Source organism: Cataglyphis hispanica, chromosome 18, assembly GCF_021464435.1.
Source record: "Cataglyphis hispanica isolate Lineage 1 chromosome 18, ULB_Chis1_1.0, whole genome shotgun sequence".
NCBI lineage: Eukaryota > Metazoa > Arthropoda > Insecta > Hymenoptera > Formicidae > Cataglyphis > Cataglyphis hispanica.
Genome location: NC_065971.1, coordinates 1,387,216 through 1,408,220, shown reverse-complemented (window position 1 = coordinate 1,408,220; position 21,005 = coordinate 1,387,216). Strand labels below are relative to the sequence as shown.

The 21,005-nt window shown below is 36.9% G+C and overlaps 3 protein-coding genes across 5 annotated transcripts in view; 2 read left to right on the top strand and 1 right to left on the bottom strand.

Annotated features, from left to right (window-relative positions):
• Positions 1-498: 498 nt before the first annotated feature.
• On the top strand, positions 499-2,892 carry LOC126856384 (coiled-coil domain-containing protein 112-like). Its single transcript, XM_050604844.1, is given in 7 exon segments — positions 499-593; positions 702-805; positions 1,073-1,330; positions 1,635-2,262; positions 2,455-2,679; positions 2,756-2,783; positions 2,786-2,892. Coding segments are annotated over 7 exon segments (1,350 nt in total). The 5' UTR covers positions 499-516; the 3' UTR covers positions 2,816-2,892.
• On the bottom strand, positions 2,886-20,219 carry LOC126856360 (nipped-B-like protein B). Of its 2 annotated transcripts, XM_050604797.1 has the most exons (3): positions 17,520-17,629; positions 16,535-16,717; positions 2,886-16,312 (listed from the first exon to the last, which is right to left on the bottom strand). In XM_050604797.1, exon 3 carries the CDS (start codon positions 16,304-16,306, stop codon positions 9,623-9,625), a length of 6,684 nt encoding a protein of 2,227 aa, XP_050460754.1. In that variant the 5' UTR covers positions 16,307-16,312; positions 16,535-16,717; positions 17,520-17,629; the 3' UTR covers positions 2,886-9,622. The 2 variants fall into 2 exon arrangements, with proteins under 2 accessions (XP_050460754.1, XP_050460755.1); XM_050604798.1 differs by lacking the exons at positions 16,535-16,717; positions 17,520-17,629 and adding an exon at positions 20,216-20,219.
• LOC126856367 (aryl hydrocarbon receptor nuclear translocator homolog) overlaps positions 18,903-21,005 on the top strand; it is a 35,735-nt gene continuing 33,632 nt past the window's right edge. Inside the window, exons 1-2 of one of the 2 annotated variants that reach the window (XM_050604815.1) lie at positions 18,903-19,125; positions 20,010-20,058. In XM_050604815.1, the coding sequence (XP_050460772.1) occupies positions 19,089-19,125; positions 20,010-20,058 (86 nt within the window). In that variant the 5' untranslated portion in view covers positions 18,903-19,088. The remainder of the gene's footprint in view (positions 19,126-20,009; positions 20,059-21,005) is intronic. The other variant, XM_050604814.1, reaches the window with a different exon arrangement.

The window sequence follows — 21,005 nt, the reverse complement described above, 5'->3', positions numbered from 1 at the left end:
TTTAAATATAAAATTATATATTTTTGTAAAAAAACTTTTACATAAATAAAATATTTATATTAAAAAAAAAATTATTTTTCTTTTTTGCACATTACACAATCTGTATAACAATTTTCTATGCAGTTTCAATCAGCAGGTGCAATTACATAAGAAGGGAGACAGTTATGTGGTGAATTACTATGGAAACCCACATGTGAAACTTTATCAAAACTCAGGACACAAAGCCCAACGAATGTTGTTTCCTGACAAAAAAAATACGACGCGTCTACAAATCTATAAAGAAAATCTTGGATTTTTACATTAAATTATTTCATTGTAACAAAAAAATTACACTTAGCCTAATAATTAATATAGCGATTGAATATAATAATGAATGGAATTATCCGCAAGGAAGATAAGACAGAAAAGCGAATCCCGTCATGTGGAAAAGTGAATTCTACTGAAAATACGCAATACAGAAAGTCTTTATTGAAGTTAAAGCAGCAAGAGTATTTAATGGAAAAGAATCTCGCCAACATGATGGAGAACATGAAACTGGAACCAGAAGTTCTACGACCCGTTTTGCATAAAATGAGTGACATTTCGAAAAACAGGTAAGCAGAGAAAAATGAATTAATCGATCTTAGATTGCGCGTTATGCATATCAAATTGGCTCACGCGATATTTTATTATACCGATTTAATTGAAATATTTTTTTGAAGACAAATTTTTCTGGATGACATGAGAAACCGTTTGGAGGAAATTGTCGAAGAACTTCGATCGGCAAAATCTTCCACGGATTGCCCCGAAAAGATCCAGAAATTAGGTAAACTTTTAAATTATTTTATTTTCAATTGATAGTGTTATTCTCGTATTTGATAAAATTATTCTTGTACATTCGTCCTCTTTCCTATGCGTGAATCTCTTCCGATATAAAATTTTTACACATTATTCTTAATTAATTAAGCCGCACACTTTCTATGTTTAAAATTTATTTAAAATGTCAATTTAATTATTATCAATTATGTACATCTTGAAATTAGAATAAGAAAACGTTGTTCAATATTCATAATGCGAATAAACGTTTATTTAGATATAAATGTATACAAACAACGGCTCGTGAGATTATCGCAAAAAATTCGAGACTTCAAGGAGTCTTGTCAACTAGAGACTTTGTCGCAGGAGCAAATAACTCTCGAGTCTGAATTACGCGAAGTTGAATCGAATTTACATAAGTATCAGAGTGCAACCGATAGCAAACCGACATCTGTCACATCCTCTAACAAAGAAAGTAAAAAGTGCAACGATTACAAGGGGATCCAAGACTTTCACGCGTTAATTGCTAAAACAGGTACTCGAAATTTGCATTCCTCTTCGTATAAGTAATCAAAGTATGTTCCAAAGTATAATTTATGGTGTTATTTTGTAAAATGTAACATATTTAAGTGTACATGTGTTATAAATGATTCTATTATTTAATTAAAAATTCATATTAATCGAATGAAAGAGTAATATAAAACATGCCTTTTTCTTGTTGCTAAACTATTTCTCATATACGAGATTCGTATAAAACTTTGTTATTACCAAGAATTATTTATTATCAAATTATACATACTTATATATGCAATGTGACACAAAAACCACGTACCTTGCAGGCTACACTGATAACTGGAGCGATGAGGATCATTTGTTGTTCCTGAAAACGCGAAAAAAATGTAACAGCATCGCGTCCCTAGTGACCGCTCTTCAAGTCAAATGTCCGGATTTAACTGCGAAAATTATAGTGAATCACGAGGCTTGGTATAAGATTTATCTAAACTTACGTGAGAAACAACGCTCAAGCATTAAAGAGTGGCGCAAACAAAAAGAAATGGAGAAAATGAAAAACTGCAAGAGTGAAATAGGGATTGAAAGCTTGAAAGGCACTTCACAAGAAAAAACAATTTCCAATGTCACAGAAAAACTTCCGACACGTAGGACTGACAAATGTGAAAGAACAATAACGAAGATTGATGTCAATAACACGGATCGAAAGAAGGAATTAATAAAGCGATGGAAAATTGACAGAGAGAACAAACGTTTGATTGACGAGAAGCAATCGAAGATTCTGATCGAGTCGGAACTCACCATGCTAGAAAAACGTAAGAGAGAAAGATGGAAGAGCGTTCAAGAAGCTTTGAAGGAATATCGTGAGAGAAAATCGATAGAAATTTCTTCCAAAGCTTCGAAAGACAACTCGAGAACGAAACCACAATACAATCCGATGTTGATTAAGGCTTTTAGGTAATATCAATTGTTTTTAAAGTTAAACGAAGGATTTGGAGCAATAACATGCTAAATAAAATTAAGAAAGAAATTGCAATTGTTCCAACTCATGTTTATCTATAACTTACTTACAAAAAAGTTAACAAAAAAATTTTAATATTCGAAAAAGTTAATACTAACTGTAATTCTAATAAAAAATGAAATTAATAGGAAACAAGATGAAGAGTACATAAACAAAAAGAAAAATTTAATAGCGAAACAACAAAAATCGGCTAATAATCGAGTGATAAAAAAGACAAGATCACAATTAATGAAAAAAAGAGATTACTCGACTTTGTTGAATTCGACTGAAGTGTGGAGAGAACGATACAGAACACAAGATCTTAATACGAATAAGCCGAAAAAACTGCAATATATTAAGGATGTTCCTCGTTTGTACGTTTCGTAGGAGAAAAAAATATTTACTTTCATGTACCTAAAATATATCTAATTATATGTCCTTACTATTTAGATATGTTCAATGGAGAAATAAAGAATCGACGGAGATCAAGGATGCCCTGACATTTTCTAGAAATCGATAGTATTCTTCTTTTAATCGAAATAACAATTATACCTTGACGAAGAAGGAAGTACAAATCAAAAACATTGGTATATACTTATGTTTATTTTTCTTTACGAACGTATCTTTCTGTTTCTTTCAGACGATGTACATAATAAATTATGAGTAAACGAGTGTTGATTTTATCCAAGATCGATCGTTATATGTGCATATTCTCAGCTTTACAATTATATTATAAACCGCTCTATAAATCTCGTTATTTTTTATTTTCAAGAGCAGAAAAAGGATAAAGGAAAGAGAAAGAAAAAGGGACTATATTATCATCAACATCGTCTCGGATAACTCCAACCCTCGGAGCATTTACTCAAATATATATAATATACTTTCTATTAATCTTCTGTTCGTTAATTCGATATTTTTTCGTTTTAGATTACCAAATACAAAAACATAGGTGATAATATATATATATATATATATATATATGTATAATGCTATAATACACAAGTGTGTCTCGTATCGCGCCGAGTACGATAATCTGTTCGCCCGCTATATTTTTAACTCGCTCTTCTTATCAATTATTTTACTATTACTAATTACTATATTTGTTTACATGTCACGGGTTAATCCTACGCGACGCGATATGATGGCACTTTCGTCCTTTGTAAGAATACGCGCAAAGACCTTAAAACGCATTCTTCTTTCTTCGTTTAGACAATACATATATATGTATATGTATATCTATACTTTTTTATTTATTTATATATATATATACGTAGAAATATAATTATTTAGAATTTATAATGCGCACCGCCTAGAAGAGTTTGTTTATTATAACAAACAATAATCATATTTAACGCACACTCTCTTTCAATTATATTTTCCATCTCATTCGGCATACATGTCATTCGATTAATCATAACGGTTGCTGTAATTTGTTTATCACTAACTTTGCCGACATCTAAACGATAAATATGTACACGTGTGAACATTTGTACAGCGGAGTCACTTTTTTCGTTCCCAGTAACGTATCATTCCAACATTCGTTTGCTCAGTCAGTGCAAAAGTTCGCGTGTAATTACATCCGATTTTATTTTATCTAATGTTCTTTACTTTATTAATGATAACTTCATCATTTTTGTGAATAATAGTGATTCTTCTCGATTTGTTTCACACAACGCGCCTCTTCTTTTCTTAAAAAAAAATTCGGCTATTGAATATGAAAATCCAAATATCGATTAAGATTGTTACAGAAAATAATTTTCATTAAACAAATCTGCATATTTTTTTAACAAACGCTTCGAAAGAATATTTTATAAAAAATGCAAGATTGTCACGAATTATATATATATATATACATACGTTGATAAAATAAAAATCCGAAACAAAATGTATAAATTCTTCCGATTGTATTTAAAGATAAAGTTGAGAAAATGATTTTAGCGATAACGTTGAAAAAAAAGCTCTCGGCACGCAGGAAAGTTTTTCTCGTGAGAGGATTCTGGAAAACTCATAAGTTATTGATAAATTTTATTAGAATCTTTACATTCGTAAATTATTTACAGATATAATTGCATATGCATATTATGTACTATGTATATATTCATAATCATAGTTATATCGTTTAGATTTAGAAAAGAGACTTTCTCGAATTTTTCGTGACAATAATGAGGCTGACTTCGGAAAAAACTTTCCTACTACCGAGATCGCACGAAATCATACAGCTCCTATATTAAATGTTTTGGCTTTTTTACATTGTCCATAAAGAATACGCTTTTATATAAACGCGCGGTAGAAAAACATATAAAAGAACCACTAGTATTCTTATAATCATAATCAATATCATGACGGATACAATACCATGTTTAAAAATTGTCTTCATATAATTGCCGAATAAACTAATCTCTTGTCCAGTTTTCTTTTTCTTTCATGAGTTATTTAATTTTTCTTGTTAAATCGTCAGATTTGTAAATATTTTTGCAAACATTTTTTTATGTTTTTAGACATATAAGTTATTACTAAATTTATAAAAACTGAAGAAAATCGAGTAACCTTCTGCTTTTCCTCTAAGACTCGCCCATGGGCATATTATCCGAAGATAAACAATTTAATGAGAATCTGATTAATTATTGCTTCCGTAAGTTTTCGGAAAGAAAATTGTACAAGAAACAATCCTCGCTTAAATTCTAACATTGCACGCTTCGGGAACGGTACAAATTTGAAAACGAGATTTTATAATTTATGTGTGCAGATTATTTTATATAGTGCACGTTTTATAAAAAGAGAATCTAATTCCTTTGCGAGTTAAGTCTCTCGCGACAAAAACTGATTTTTTGAATTGATAAATAGTAATAATAATAATGAAATAACAAAAGTAAGAGAATCTATCCTCTTATAAAGCTTGATGAGTTATAAAACTATAAATAAATAAATTATAATATTAGTTTTAGGGACTTTAAAGCAGAAAATTTCGGGTTAGGTAGTTTACTGTTTACACCAAAAGATTTTAAAATAAGCGATATTTTTTTTACAAAAAGCAAGAACAAAATCAAGCTTCAACTCTCAAAAATCGAAAAAACTTTATAACAAATAGTGATTTAATGACAGATTTACGCACATTGCTTGGAATAACGTGACAATTATTATATCGATTTGTTCACATCTTGCTTCTTTCTCGAATTCGATAATCATTCATCGTTCATAAAAATCATTCTGATGTGTACAGTCTTTTATATGGAGTTTATTTCAAATTTGCATCAAACACGAAGCAAGTTTTCTTTTTTTCTTTTTAAAAGAAACCGAGAACACAGTTAATAACCGAGAATTTTACTAATCTAAACATCAGAAACGCACGTGATCAAATTTGCTAAACATATATGCATGTGTAAATAAACTTTCTTCGAAAGATAATCACATCGTGCAAAAATTTAACAAATTTTGGCATTTGCAAAAATATATAATTTAATATCATTGCACTCTTTATTTGTAGAACATAGTTTTGACAATTATGTAAAGAAAAAGAGAGATAAATGCGTGAAAAAAAGCTTTTTTTTTTTGACAGCAAAATTTCCACGTGCGCTTCAAAAATCGACGCGTATTCTTAAAGCTAGACGAATGAATTCATACATTTTTTACTGCCAGTTTTATTGATGATGTGATATAGACGAGTGTACATCTGGACCTCGGTAAAGCGCGAGTATAATCGTAAATCAAGGATATGAAAGAATGTACTTTCTAGATTCTGCGTTCGTTAATATAGTTATCAAATCCGCATAAATGTAAAAATTTACGCCTCGTAGTCTCTTGTGATCAAATATAAATGCATTGCGTTATCAATGTTCAGATAAACGTCTCTGTCGAAACACAAAGGAATAATATTCTTTCCATGGGAAAAAAAATCGCGGGAAAAAAATTTGATAATTGTATGCAAAATAAAAAATTATAATTTTTTAAATGTAATTTAATTGAAAGAATGTGAAATTAACATAAAAATGAGAGAGAAAATTGGTTCTAATACAAGTTGGTGTTAAATACTTTTCTTCTAGAATTTAATAACGAATCTGTATCTTTTATTTGAAAATAAAGATATTCACAAAATGTTTATGCAGAATCTCATGCGCAATAAATAAATATTTTCTTCAATATTTTAAATCTTTGAAGAAAAAGACATTTCGATAATATAATAAATTCATTTTTTATAAAAAAAGAAACTCATATCATTGTTTAAATGTATTAGCATCCATTCATTTTCTCCTCTATTTATGTACTCATTCTAGAATAAAGACCTCGTATAATCGATAATTGCTACTAGCAAATTTCTCAACATCCGCTACAAGAAGAAACATAACATAAATTCGCGAGAAGAACAAAGAGGCGTTTATTTGGTCGAATCGTCGTAGTCTCCGTTTCCAACTTCATTTTTTCGGTCGAAGAGATGCGTGCGCTCAACTAGCGAGCTAACGATAAGATAAATCGCGACATTCGATATTGATAAACAGGTATCAAATATATCTAAGTGGTGTTCAAGTTTGATTTAGTTGGATAATGGGGGGAGAGGTACGATCATATCTTGGATCAGTTTGCGCTCGCATCCCATCCCGTAAAAAGAATGCGATGATGTCTCGCTTCTTTCTTTTTATTCTTTCATTATATCTTGTGTACGCGTTAATTATAAATATATAAAAAGAATTAATCATTGCAGTAAAAAAATTTCACGAATACAACTCCTTTATAATTTTCGAAATAATAGCTGCCTTGAATCTAGTCATGTAAAAAAGTGCATTTAAATCATATGTTTGGATTTCTATAAATATGGAAAAAGAAAAAGATATTTTTCTTGTGTTCATATACATCGTCCGACAAACTCATCGTATCTTTTTGAATATAGTAACAGCTGTTATACTGGCGAAGGAAACGAAAAACGAAAGCGAAGAGTGCGATCTGAAAATTGAATCCATTCGTAAAAAGTTTTGTAAAAAAGAATACGAATCTTTCAATTATTTTTTAATTACTATGTGTATGTATGTGTTACATTTCCTATAATTAATTTTTGAAATATTTATTTTCTACAAACATATATATTTAAATAATACTACTAAATACTTTTTTTTTTTTAAATTGTGAATTGTCTACAGTCTAATGTGTATAACTCATACATTCTTATAATTTACATACATAAATCAAATGCAAATTATAAGGATTTACAAATGTAGAATAATAGTAAAATTATTTAACTATTTCAAATGATTATTTCAATTATGACAAATGAAAATGTATAAGATCGCACTCTTCTCGAGTAGGTATGTCACATCGCGCTGTGAATTTTTCCCGTATTTCTTTCATGTTAATAAGAGGTCCCTTTTTACCGTTTACCTCTATAAGCTTGTATAAAAATGATACCTTTCTTTTATTTTGTTCTTTTTTTTTATCGTATTCGTACATCAAGGACGAGTGAGTGTGTGTGTATATGAAGCAAACTATATTGGGACAACATATAAATCCTGAATAAATACTTAATATTACAACAAAATCTTAAGTATTCTTCGTAAATGTCACCGCTATATAGTTTGTACGAAAATAAGATACTTTACTTGAAGATTTTTATATGTACAGATATTACAAACAACGTTTCGTAATGCATAGGCAACGCGTCCTGCTACACACCTTTATTATTATACATACTGCAGGAGAGGATCTATACGGGTCCGCCCTCCATCGAAGTTCGTTTCGTATCGTTTGTCGAATTTTGTGGACCTTTGATATTTGGTACAGCTCCTTGAAGGCGAGTAATTACCGCTTATATCGATAATACTCTGGCCTTATTTTTAAAATTGCCGGATATGCTTAAAAATTAAACGTATAATTTTCTCTAATCTCTTTTTTTTTTGCGTATCATTTATATTTAATGTAATCATTTCTTAAATGTAAATTCTGTATTACACTTTTGAAAGCACAAAATAATTTATTTTGAAACTTTATGTATTTAATAAACGTTGTAATTAATATAAATAATATTTGATATCACATTCTTAAACTCTTTCTCTAAATCTTAATATTCTTAATATCATATAAATATTACCGTCTTTCAAATAAATTTTATTATAATAAATTTTTTGTTTGTTCTTTCAAGTAATCTTTTTATTAGATTAATATCAAACCATACATTTGAATTTTATCTTTTTTTTTTTTTTATTAAATTTGTATTTGTCAAATGTGTCTTAAAGCAGCAATATATTTTTCTATCTTTTTTTTTACAATGATTAAAATATTATTACAGAAGTATTATAGAGTAATCGTCTTGGAAATGTTATTCTGTGCACAGTTATGTGTGTGTACATACTTTAATTTCAATAAACTTTAAAGCACAAAACACAAAATATTTTTAATGTTTACCTATAAATCAACGCGCGCACGCGCATTAGCATAAATGTATCTAAATTTTAATAATTTAGCATTATCGAAATAAGCAGTGCTTACTTTTTTTTCAAATTCAGTCTGAAAAAGGAGAAAGAGGAAGCAACGACGACCAATATATCGATTGACAACGATCATTCTTCATATCGTTTTTTTTTTAATGCTTTTCTTTCTCTTTGCGCTCTAATTTCTTTCTCCATGAAAAGAATTAATTAACAGTTGTATTAGACATCGTCTTGTATGTGATATTATTTACAAGTGAATTTTGTTCGCGAACGTAATTTATTGTACTGATTTCTCTCGAGAAACTTGTTCATAGTATCTTATCGAGAATCATTCGTAATCCCTTGCTTTCTGCACTATTTCGGCGGAATCGTGTGATCATCTATAAGCTCCCTAATCGAAAGCGTCTCGACAGGGAGGAAGCAGAAGCTAATTCTCGAATGAATCCGCCACAAGTTTCCGAGCACGGTCGCACGAAATATTTAACGAGCCGATCTCGCTAACAACGGCATGGCGGATCGATAAACCTCGGATGCCCACCATTTCGGCCAACAACACGCTAATCCTACTTCAATCGATCGCACTTAAAAATCTCTGGCTATCATTCTTACCGAAGATCTATCTCTCTTTCTCTCGCGCTCACACGCATTCCCACATCACTATTATAGTCTCTATGAAGTTTCTTGACCTGAAACGGTCTCAGTGAATCGTCTTCAAAGTCGTAGCACAACTTTGAGAGGCTGGGAAAGAGAATCGCTTCAGGAAACCAGGGGAAAGGGACGGTCGCGCTACACAATAGCGTCCAGGTATCGGCCGTGGAACGTGAGTCATTCCAGCCGACGGATCGCACGCACACACTATCACGGATATTTATATGTACACATAGGATGAGATATACCACTGCACTCACACGAGGAAGTCAGGGTCACTATAGTCCTCCCCGCTGTCACTGGTGTCGGAGATTCTTCTCCTCTTCTTCTTCTTGTGCTTCCTCACCGATTTGTCCGTCTTGTGCGTGCGGTGTTTGCGATGCGATTCCCTCGCATCTGGATGAGCGTGTATCGTTAGTTTCGGTACTCGCGGCGTCGTTGGTGTTGCTGCTGCTGCTGCCGCTGGCAGCGAATTCACCGAGTTGTTCGGATGCTCCATCGGAGCGGAGTTCAGATTCAGATTTGATTGCGGTAGTAACTGGAATTGTTGCTGACCGCCCGCGACAGCCAGAGTGGAGTCTCCTACGACAGCGCCGTCAGCTATCGTTCTGCCACCGCCATCGACCACAGGATGCGGCGGTATCCTCGCCGCTTGCGGATTCTCCGCATTCTGCTTATTACCACCACTGATGTCGCCGGCATCGTTACCACCATCGTCGTCTGGTTCCTCGGGATCAAACTTGAGCATCAATTGTTTGAAGTCTAGATATTCCTTCACGAGTTTTTTCCTACCGTTTGTGTCCAGTTCCTCATTGGTCACGCCTTCCCGTAGTCTCTGTAGCGTGGCCTTGGGCTCGAAAAGCAAATTATTCTTACGATTAACCGCTTTTTCATAGACTTTGGCCGCTTCCGAAGGCGAATACTGACTGATTTTCGCGTCAGAGAAACCATAAAGATCCTTGAGGTGCTGCCGAAGTGTCAATAAAAGTAAGAAGCCTTGACTGGCGGTAATATACTCCCTGAGCAAGGTGGTGTCATCTGGTAATCTGACCAAAATAGCTTCTTCATCCTCCTCATCGTCCTCTTCGTCTTCTAGAGCCGACAATAACTGATCTGATTTTGGTTGACCATTTGGCCCCGCTGCCGTTGTCTGTACCGATGGCGTCGGTATCGTTTGCCCCGTCATTTGTGCCGATGTCAGTTCGGATTGTCCACACTGCGATTGCATATTGTTTTCCTTGGGCAGCAAAGCCTCTTTGAAAGACTGCAGCACATTCGTACCAGACATGGAGATGATAATATCAATGTGATGGATGATGAAGAGTGGCTCGTCCTGCACCTGATATGTAAAGTAAGCGAGATTGTCCGCCAGATACAGCATCTGCGACAAACTAGTCTTGGCAGTCTCATCGAAGCGCTTGAGAAAAGACAGCACGAATGCTCGCCTTTGCTGTTTCGTACTGCGCAGAATCGTATAGAGGAAACCGTTGAGCGCGCCCGGGAATTCGCCGTCCTTCGTTCGCATACCTCTTACCGTAATATCATTCTGTAAAATTTTTTGTAGTCGATAACTCAACTTGATGCCAAACTGCGATTTCATATGGATAAAACCCGGGTACTTCTTTTCAATGTCTTGCAGCCATTTGTCCGCGCTGTGACTCACCGCCTTCTCGCAATCGGTACTCATGCATATCAGGTAGGGCACTATCTGGACGGGATGCACCAAACCCTGCGACAAAATTAGTTGGATAACTTTAAGGGCCGCGTGTCGTACACTTATGTTGATGTGCAGAAAAGACTCGAGAATTTCCTTGATGTAAAGCTGGATCACGGTGCTAGCCATGCCCGACGATACGTCACCCATCTCTTTTAGATTCTCCTGCTTCGACATTTTCGCCCATTCAAGATCTTGTTTGATCATCCTCTTTTCCTCCTCCTGCAAGTACACTTCAATGTTGTTGAGTACCTGTATTCTCATATTAACCAGTGCGTGTTCTGATGTGAGTAAATGATGATAAAGCTCTTTCAGCTCTGGCAGCATCATAAACTCGTAATGCCGTATGCAGAGAGAACCGATGGCTGACAAAGTGAAATGCCGGATGTCGTCGTTATCTAGATGAACAAAATAATTGAGTGTCTCAAAAACTTGATCCTTAATATTGTCTGCCAGTCCTTCTATCACCTCCGGATCCGTGAAATTAAAATGACGTAACAGTAAACCAACCGTGAAAAGCGCTCGTCGGAAAAACGGCCTGTATTTTAATAACATGGGATTGGTCGGGTCCTTTTCGTAAAACGATTTGTACTCCGTTAAGTGTCCGTAGTATTTCTTGAAGCAGTCTCGTATTAGTTTAAAGTTTCGCGTGACGTTATTGACTATGGATCCCAAACACGACAGACAGCTCGCGACTACCGATCTATCGTGTTGCAAAATCAGCTTTACCGAGTCCTCTTCTAACTGCGCTAAAAAGGTCTCACTAGGATGTTCCATCAGAGGCACTACCAATTCAAGAGTGTGTGCGACGCTACTAATGATTTGATAGTCACCTTGCGTCTGACACTTCAGACTCAAGTAAGGCTGTAGAGTGATTGCATGATTAACCAGAAGCCGCGGCCGAATCTTTGCAAATAAGTAAAGCGTTGTCAGGCACGCAACCAACCTCTGCGACGAGCCTTTCTTTCCCAATTTTTCTGAGTCCCCCAAATTTGTCTCCTCCAGTCGCAACACGTTTTCGATTAGGCAATCTACAATTTGCTTGCACGCCGTTAACAATGTTCGTGGCGGGTCTGCCTGCATCTTCGTGCTGTCGTCCTTGTCCTCTTTCGGTTTAAATAGACTTACCAAAAGCTGCTCAAACCATTCAAGCCCCATGTCCTTGCTAGCCGCCACGACGTCCGTGATATTCATGACCTTCCTTAGCAATGATTCTGAATCAAGGGTGGGGCGTTCTCTGACCGGAGTAAACCACATATTTTGAAAAACCTCCATGACGAGCTTCCGAATGCCCTCCTCGTCGTTCACTCTCCTTATCATTTTTACGCATATCTCTGGAATTTTAGGAAAATCCGGGCATTCCATACAGATATCTTTAAGAATTTTAATAACGCGTTTCCGCACGCTGACACCAGTGTCAAGAATTCTAGTCGATAGCATATCATAATATTTGTCAATCAATTCAGGTCTACTCAACACAAATTTTCCTACTAAGTCTACCGCTGCCTCTCTCACGGATGTCGAGTAATCAAGGAACGAATGCTTCACGCCCAACTGCATATCCACCCTCGCTAACACGCTCGGATCAGCCTCGACGATCATCGTGAGGCATTTCATCGCCTTGGTTCTAATTGCAATTGACGATTCCGTCAACACATGGAGGATCTGCTTGAGGTATTTATCAAAACTCTGCGAGAACGGTCTCTTGGATGCGAGATACTGTGAGATCAGTTCCGCAGAGTTATAATCAATATATGTCTGAAGGATATCAGGTTTCGTTCCCGTGCTATACGGTCTTATTCTACTGATAATATATTTCTTCTTCTCTTCGATTATCCGGTAAGCCTCAGAATTCTTCTGCTCATTATTGTCGTTTTCGTCTGGATCTTGTTCGTCCAATTCGGATTCTGTGTCCTGATCGCTGCTATGATGCCGATTTTTCTTCTTTGCTCGTTTTTTATGCATCTTCTTGCTCGGGCTGTTCTTTGACTGGCCTACCCGAGATTTCTCCAACGCGCAATCCCGATACCATTGAGCCAGATAAAAGTGACGCGCGTATCCAAGAGCTGAATCTTTCGTTCCGTTAACGGCCAAGTAATCTAAAAGTACCTTCTGCAAAAATACCGTCCTTTCTTCATCCTCGCTCAATCCTGCAATTTCTTTATCTTTTATCTGGTCGTAATCCGAGTCCTTTTGCTGCTCGAGTTTGATGTCCCGTATGATCTGATCGATGGTCGATAGCTTGCAATGCGAACTGACTGCATCCTTTCGCAATCTGGCCGCCACCACACCGAGATAATCGATGGAGGCTACACGAAGCGACATATCGGAGCTCTTGTTAGAAAAATGTCCTACTAACAGATTTCCGAGAAGACTGAGCAGCAACTCGGCGGCAGGCCACTCAGGTTTATTCACCGTCGCCAATAAGTCTTGTACGAAATTTTCAAATAATGGTCTGTAATCTATTTCTTCGCCCTTACTACCGCATTTGTTGAGAAATACCGTTAAAAAATTGCCTGCGATTCTAGTGGCAGTCTCATATCTATTGATAATAAAGACATCGGAGTCTACGTGACTGGGCTTCTTCTCTTCCTCCTCCTTCGAAGATTTCGAATCTGATAAAACTACCACACATTGGATGAGTTGCAAGACTAGAGCAGTCAACATCTGTATATGATCCTCGGAATTGAGTCGGTATGTGCGTAAACTCCTTTTGCTGCTAGGTAGTCTCGCTATAGATGCCAGAATATCATCCAAAAGTAGTCTCCTATGCTTCTCGTACTTGGTAAATATTACAGTAACAAGTTTTAACGCGCTCAATTGAAGATCGCTCACCGATTCGACGAAAAACGGCGCAACGCCCAACGACGATGCGTGAAGAACGCTCGTATCTGTTAAAACCTGTATATTCAACAACTCAGCCAGCAGACCTACTAATTCATGCATCTTGTTGTAAACCTGCAGGATACTTTTTTCACGCACCTCTTTCATGTGACCTCGCTTCTTGCGTCCGCTAGAATTAAAATTGTCAGTCTTGTTCTTCGTATCTATCTTATAGACAGGATCGAATGAGGGATAGATTGTGTTTTGCAGTTGAAACTTCATAAAAATAACAATTCGGTCAATTACGTCCTCCAAATAGACTGTCTTCGGCATATTGCTAGAGGTCATAATATGCAGCGCGATCAATGATGCGTCTACGGCGCGCTGCACTCGTTCCATTGCTAATTGCATCCATAATCGTCCTTCTTCGACATCATCGTCTGGGTCTACGAGCGGGGATACCCTCGCGCCATCTCGTATATTCTTTTCCAGAATATTCAATAATCTTACTAATTTGTCCGTGGGTATCGATTCCATGGCACCAAGCGTTTTAAGTTTGGCTGCTTCTGTACAAAGATCGTGCAATTGATACTTGGGAATAAGTATTTCAGGAGGTACATCACCGTCATCTTCAAAATCGGCGTTCGCTATTTCCTCGGTGTTCTCGAAAATCGTTTCTATGGTAGAGTTAAATCGCTGATAAGTATTGGTCTCCATCAATTCCTCCACACTCAGTTTGGCTAATACAGGCACTAGCTTTTTCTCAATCTTGCGTATTTTTGGTTTCGTAGGCGTATACGGTGCATCTCGTTTATCATCCTCATCGTCTTCGTCCGTTATCCTTTTTCGTCTGCGGTTTTTATCCTCGCTCTTCCGTCTCTCCGCTTTCTCTTTCTCTCGTTGTACTTGCCGCTCTTTCGCGCGAGCCTTGAAGTGTTTATTGTTCTTACCAATTTCCTCCTCGCTCTCGGAGTCAGTCTTTGACATGTCATCGCGATTAGAGATGCCCATTTTCGCCGCGCGACTCGGCGATTTTTCCGCAAATGCCGCCAAACTTTTCTGCATGAGTGTTTGATCAGCCAGCGATAATCTATTTAACATAACAATAGGCTCCTTCAGCTTTTCCGTTAACGTACTAGTAAGCTTCATATTTTTTTCTGAATTGTTATTCTGCTGATGTTGCACATTAGGCACAACACTAGTCGCGGTTGGATTTAAAACATTAATCATATCAGTGGCGTGTACACTTGGATAAGATGTGGTCTGAGGACTTGATAATAAATGTTGCACAGCATGATCCATGCCTTGCTTCACATCGATGTTTTCCATCGGCAAATCAATATCAGGAAGAGTGCTTGCCGGATCGAGAAGAAACTGTTGATTCTCCTGCACCGCACTATCAATGTCCAACGATTGACCGCTACCTAAAGCATGATGAACTTGCTGATTTATCATAGGATCGTAAAGATTCTGTTGCATACCCATTGCTGGATGCTGTTGCTGCAGAGGCATATTGGTGCGCATGGGAGATGTCATGTGCATGTTGTGTTGCGGCGTCATACCAGCCATGTTGTGCTGCTGAGGCGTCACATTGCCGAGAGAGAGTGGTGCACTGGGAGAACTCATGTGAGCCGGCGAATACATGTTCGGTTGAAGAGCTACGTTCGATAAAGGATTTATACAGTTCGTGTCCTCTTGCATATGCTGGGGCGTTGTTAACGTTCTTGTTTGTTCGGTCATAACGTTACCTCTGGGCGACGGAGAAGGCACAGCAAAGGGAGACATCTGCGAGATGTCCGCATGATTCTGCGGGGTAATTGGCATTCGCGGATGTTGCGCGTGAGCAATACCGCTGGCTAATGGCGGCGGGAGCACAGATCTGGCCGCCGCAGGATGAGCTGGACTACCTTGAGGCGTTTGCCTAGAGCCTGAAGAGTTCGAGTAGGACGGCGAGAAACGACCATAGCTTGCCGGCGACTGATTCGCGTGCAACATAGGCGCACCTTGCGCCCAATTTCTCGGAGAATTGTGTTGAGGTCCCCTAAATACATGAGGATTTATCTGTAAGATTGCCTTGAGCAATTCAGGCGTGTTTTGCTCATTTTCTAACGACTGTTCGGTATTCGCATAATTATCCTTGAGTTCAATGTGATCCGACGAGGTCTGTGACAGAGACATTATCAACTGCGGTACAAGATTCTCATCGCGAACACTTAGCAATATCTGCGCTTCCTCTGCCACTCGTGGATGAAACAGCAACGACTTATTAGTCAGAGTCTGTGGCAGCGGAGTCGGTAGAGGCATTTCAGGTAACAAGTCAGTAAGACTCGCAATACCAGCGAGGGTAGTTATTGGCACACTTGGTACAACCCCATTCATTTTGAGTTTGATTCGTTCTGGCATTACAGCCTACACAAAAGAAAGAGAATCAAAATCAATTCTAACATTCTTAAGCTGTGCAAAATTCGGACAATACAATATGTTGAGCACGACACAAGCATGCTATGAGTACTTGTTCATGATATACAATAAATATAAATCAATGAAACATGTCTAAATGCACTGTCTCCACAAACGTCTAAATAAATCATTGTTAAAATCTTTTCACTATACATTTTAAGACATACTAACACAAATATTTCACCGTTGAACAGAATAGTCTCTAATCCTCTTTGAAGAACACTAAGGCAAATATTGGGAACTTGACAGAATCTTGTTTAAGTTCCCATGTTGCAAATAAAAGTTTCAACCAAATTTTGATGAAGCACGTGGGTCCTCCAATAAACGATCCATGTTTATCAGTACTTTGTTGTCCTGCAACAAAAATTTTCCTTATGTAATATTTCACTTTTTAAATATATTTATATTATTATTCTATTATTATCTAACATTTTAAATATAAATAGTTTTTATTTAAAAAATTAGAAATCTAAAAAAAAAATTAAGATTTATATAAATAAAAACTAGATTATACATCACATAAAAAAGTAATAAATGTCAAATAAAACAAACTGTAACTATAACCTAAAAATATGTTATAATGTGATACTTATATTTATTTTTAAAATCTAACAGATTATTATTATAATTTAATTGTAAATATTGAATTATATCTAAAAAAATACTTCAAATTATAATTAAAATTTTTATATCTTACAAGAATCAACATTATAATTATTTTGTATCTACTTTTTTTGTTATAACAAAATTTGTTTTCTAAAATTACGCACAGTACAAAAATAATAATCTTGCATTTTGTTATAAAACATTTGTAGAATTCATATATAACATTCATATATAACATTCATATTAATAACTGATATTCCTTGAATCGTAATCTTAGTACCTTCAAAGCGCAAACATTGAAATATTGCTTTGGAGAAAAATAAATATCATAAAAATATGAGAAAAAAAATATTTTACATGTTTGCATCAAATAATCATTTCTTGCACAGTAACGTAGTATCATTCTCTATTACACATGGCCTAAGATACTCAGCAACACAGCGAGACACTGAAGAAATCACACAACATTTGCTAAGGCCAAATCTCCGCTGCATCCAAAGAGCATTTCTCAGTAATAATCACCATTGTATAATGCAGTCCATTATTTTACCTTCTCTGAATGAACGTCGACCATCCAACATCATACGTCGTGCGACACCATATCCTCGCAATGACCGGGAGCAGATGTAAAAACACAGTGGGCAGGGGGAGTGGTGATGGTGGTGGGGGGGGGAGTCAGAGACAGAATCCTTCCGTCGACGACGAGAACGTCAGACTCTAGTGGGCACGCATAAAAATTCACTGTGGAAAACTCGCTCGCAGTGAAGTGCCGTCGTCGACGCAGCGCAAGGGAGAGTGCAACGCGGCTACGACGCGATAACTCCGTGTCACCCGGATACTATTTACGTCGCCGATCGCTCCTGTCCTCCGTCCGCTGTTCGTGGCTGACGGTTTTGGCGGGAGGCCGGGCGCCGTTTCGCGTCGCTCGCGGCCACCGGCGGGATCCTCAGGCACGTCGTGGCGATCGGCGTGACGTTTGCCCGTCGCGGGACTCACCGCGGGTACACCGTCGCCCGGGCGATGCTCGCTCAATTGTCATCCACGGGGGCTGGCTACACAGTTGGCCTACTTGGTTGGACGCGTATCCACGTCGGTCACGGCGGTTCACGGGCACGATTCGCGTACACGACACTGCCCTCACACGCGTTTCACGCGGCGTCGCGCAAACATCGCCGCCTCGCAGCCGCTGCGTCGTCCCGTAATCCGTATTTATACTGGGAATGCGAAGAAAACAGACACAAAGGCGTCCATTTTGCTCAGCAGCGGAGTTAACGGAAGTGGCGTAGTGGGATATCGCTCCGGCCAGACGCAGGTATTACCGGCGGGGCGCTAGGCGCTACGCGGCGTCGCGCGATCAGCGCCGAGCTCCGTGCTTTACGATGGGCGTGTTTACATGAGAACTACGACGAGAATTCGGTTTCGGTGTCGGTTGGGCTCATTGGCCTCACTGGCCTCATTGGTCTCGCACGCCTGAACAATCGAGGTCCTGCACTTTCATTCTTTCGATTCATGCTGTCAATTGTCAAAGAATTATCATTCAATATGTATGTATCACTGAATAGTACGATAAAAAAAATCTATTGTGAGAAGAAGCTCACATGTCTATTATGATCGCGTAGTAACCAATGAAAATACTGGATATATACTTTCATCCATTCGAATTAAGAATGTCTGTCAGTTCGCATCTTATTTATTATAGAAAAGCGAGATATCTTGCGTCAATCATTGAATAAAACCCAGAGATTATCTTGCGATAATCGAAAATTTTATCGAACGGATATATGGATTGATTCGGATTTATTCCGTCTTCGTACGTGGATATTCATAGATTTCTGACGTATCAGCGAATCATACGCTAAACGTCTTACGACGCCTCGCCGAGAGATGGCAGCCCGCGAGGTCTTCATCAGTCTCGCGGCGCTCCCGTAGGCCGCCGTGTGCGAAAATAAAACCCAGGAGCCGAGTCGAAACTCCAAAATGGCGCGCCTGCTGAGTGTAAACACCCAGTTTTGATGTCGGTGCGGAGTGTGGAAACCGCTGTACGCTCGCGTCGATACCCGCTCGTGTCCCGCGCGCCCCGTTTTTCCGTCGCACCGTTGCAACAGAAAATTCCGGCTGAATGTTCACGGTATCCACGATCGCCCATTCTATACCAGGTAAACCAAAGCCGCTTGAGTTTTGTTGCCGTTGCTTTAACGTCGATCTGCAGTTGCTTTTTCGCTCGCGCGACTGAATCAACAATCATCCTGTGATCGGAAAATCAGCTGCTTCTCCCGCGGAAAATTCGAGAATAACGTTTCCCTACAACTTATCCATGCACTCTCATCGTACATGCACAATTCGGATGAATCTATCAAGATTCTAGATAAATTACTATGCAGTTTATCTATTACAGAGTTCATGTGTTGGAATGAGTTGTAAGAATAAATTTCTTTTTGACGAATTGAAATGTGTGTGTGGTGATTTTTTAGCTATTTTTGAATCACGACACGATTACATATTGAATAAAGACTTAGCTATCATGGTTAGCATGGATTAATAGTATTAGTTTGTTGCAGCGATGGTTAATAAACTGTTGCGAGTAAGCAGAATCCTCTTTTTCAATTTACAATTATAATAATTTATCTATATAATTTTAATATAAATGAAAATAGAAGAAGAAAAAGAAAAACTATAGTTACCATATTTAATATCCATCATTAAAATCAATATTGATGTAATCGGTTCTAGTTATATCAACAATCATGATTATATCTATCTCTGCGGTTATGCTAATATTAATATTAATGTATATATTAATAAGATACAAATTTTTAAATAACATAAATTATATAAAAGACACGGTATTCGAAAAACTATAGAGATGTATCCATTGATGAAAGAAATTTAAGTGAAACGAAAAGGTCTTAAGTTTTTCATAAATTCTGTTAACCATTGATTCATATATAAATTTAGGTTATTTTGTACAACTAAATTAAGTCTTGTAAAAGAAAGTTCTTTATCATATATAATACTCATGTGTATATCTTTTTTTGTACAGGGAGTGACCCAAGCAAAATGGCACAGAAGCGAAGTGCTGCCCACATAGGGTAAGTTATCAATGAATATACGCTTAATTTTTGCGTTGAAATAATTTTTATATCAAGCATAATTTACATATTTAAATTTCATATATCAATGTATTATGTCTTAATATTGCTGACACATATGCAAACAGTCAAAATTTTGACATTCTGAATTAATAACACAAATATTTTATTGTGAATAAAAATTTGATGGCATAAAAGGCTTTAAATAAAAATTTAAAAAGGGATCACTTTTTTCTACACGTAAGTTTTCATTTATATAATAATAAAAATGTTTATATTTAAATTATATTTAAATATATTTAAATTATATATATATATATATATATATATATATATATATATAATAAAAAGAAAAAAATATATATATATATATATATATATATATATATATATATATTAATAAAATATTTATAAATTTATGTAAAATATAAATGCTATATATATGTATATATATTGTCATGAATATCAAATCTTCAGATATCAAAGAGAGCGAAAAAAAGAACGCCGGAGAAAGCATTTGGTGACGAAAATAGCCGCTTCGGTGTTAACGATCGAGGTGAAATTTCGCCGTGCAGTTGACATGCACGGCGAACTTGGTGTCGCGCTTGATTGACGCAGTTCCGAGAAATGATGCAGCGCCGAGATCAGTTACGGCGTTCGCCACACATACATATACATATATATAACAACGGTAGGCAATTCTCCGCGCTACCCCGGCTTTACAATATTGTTGCTCGACTAATATACGTCCGCGGCGAGAGCAGCCGCGTTGCGACATCGCTCAAGAAAACGTTTCGTTATCGCGTTAAGCGACCGCCGTTACTTTTACTCGGCGCACATACACGGGTCTGTCTTTCTCGAAAATGCTTTTCTGCCGCGCAGCTTCGGCACGCGAAGCAGGCGCAAATGTCAACCTCGCACATTGTGTTAAAACACTCTCGCGCGCG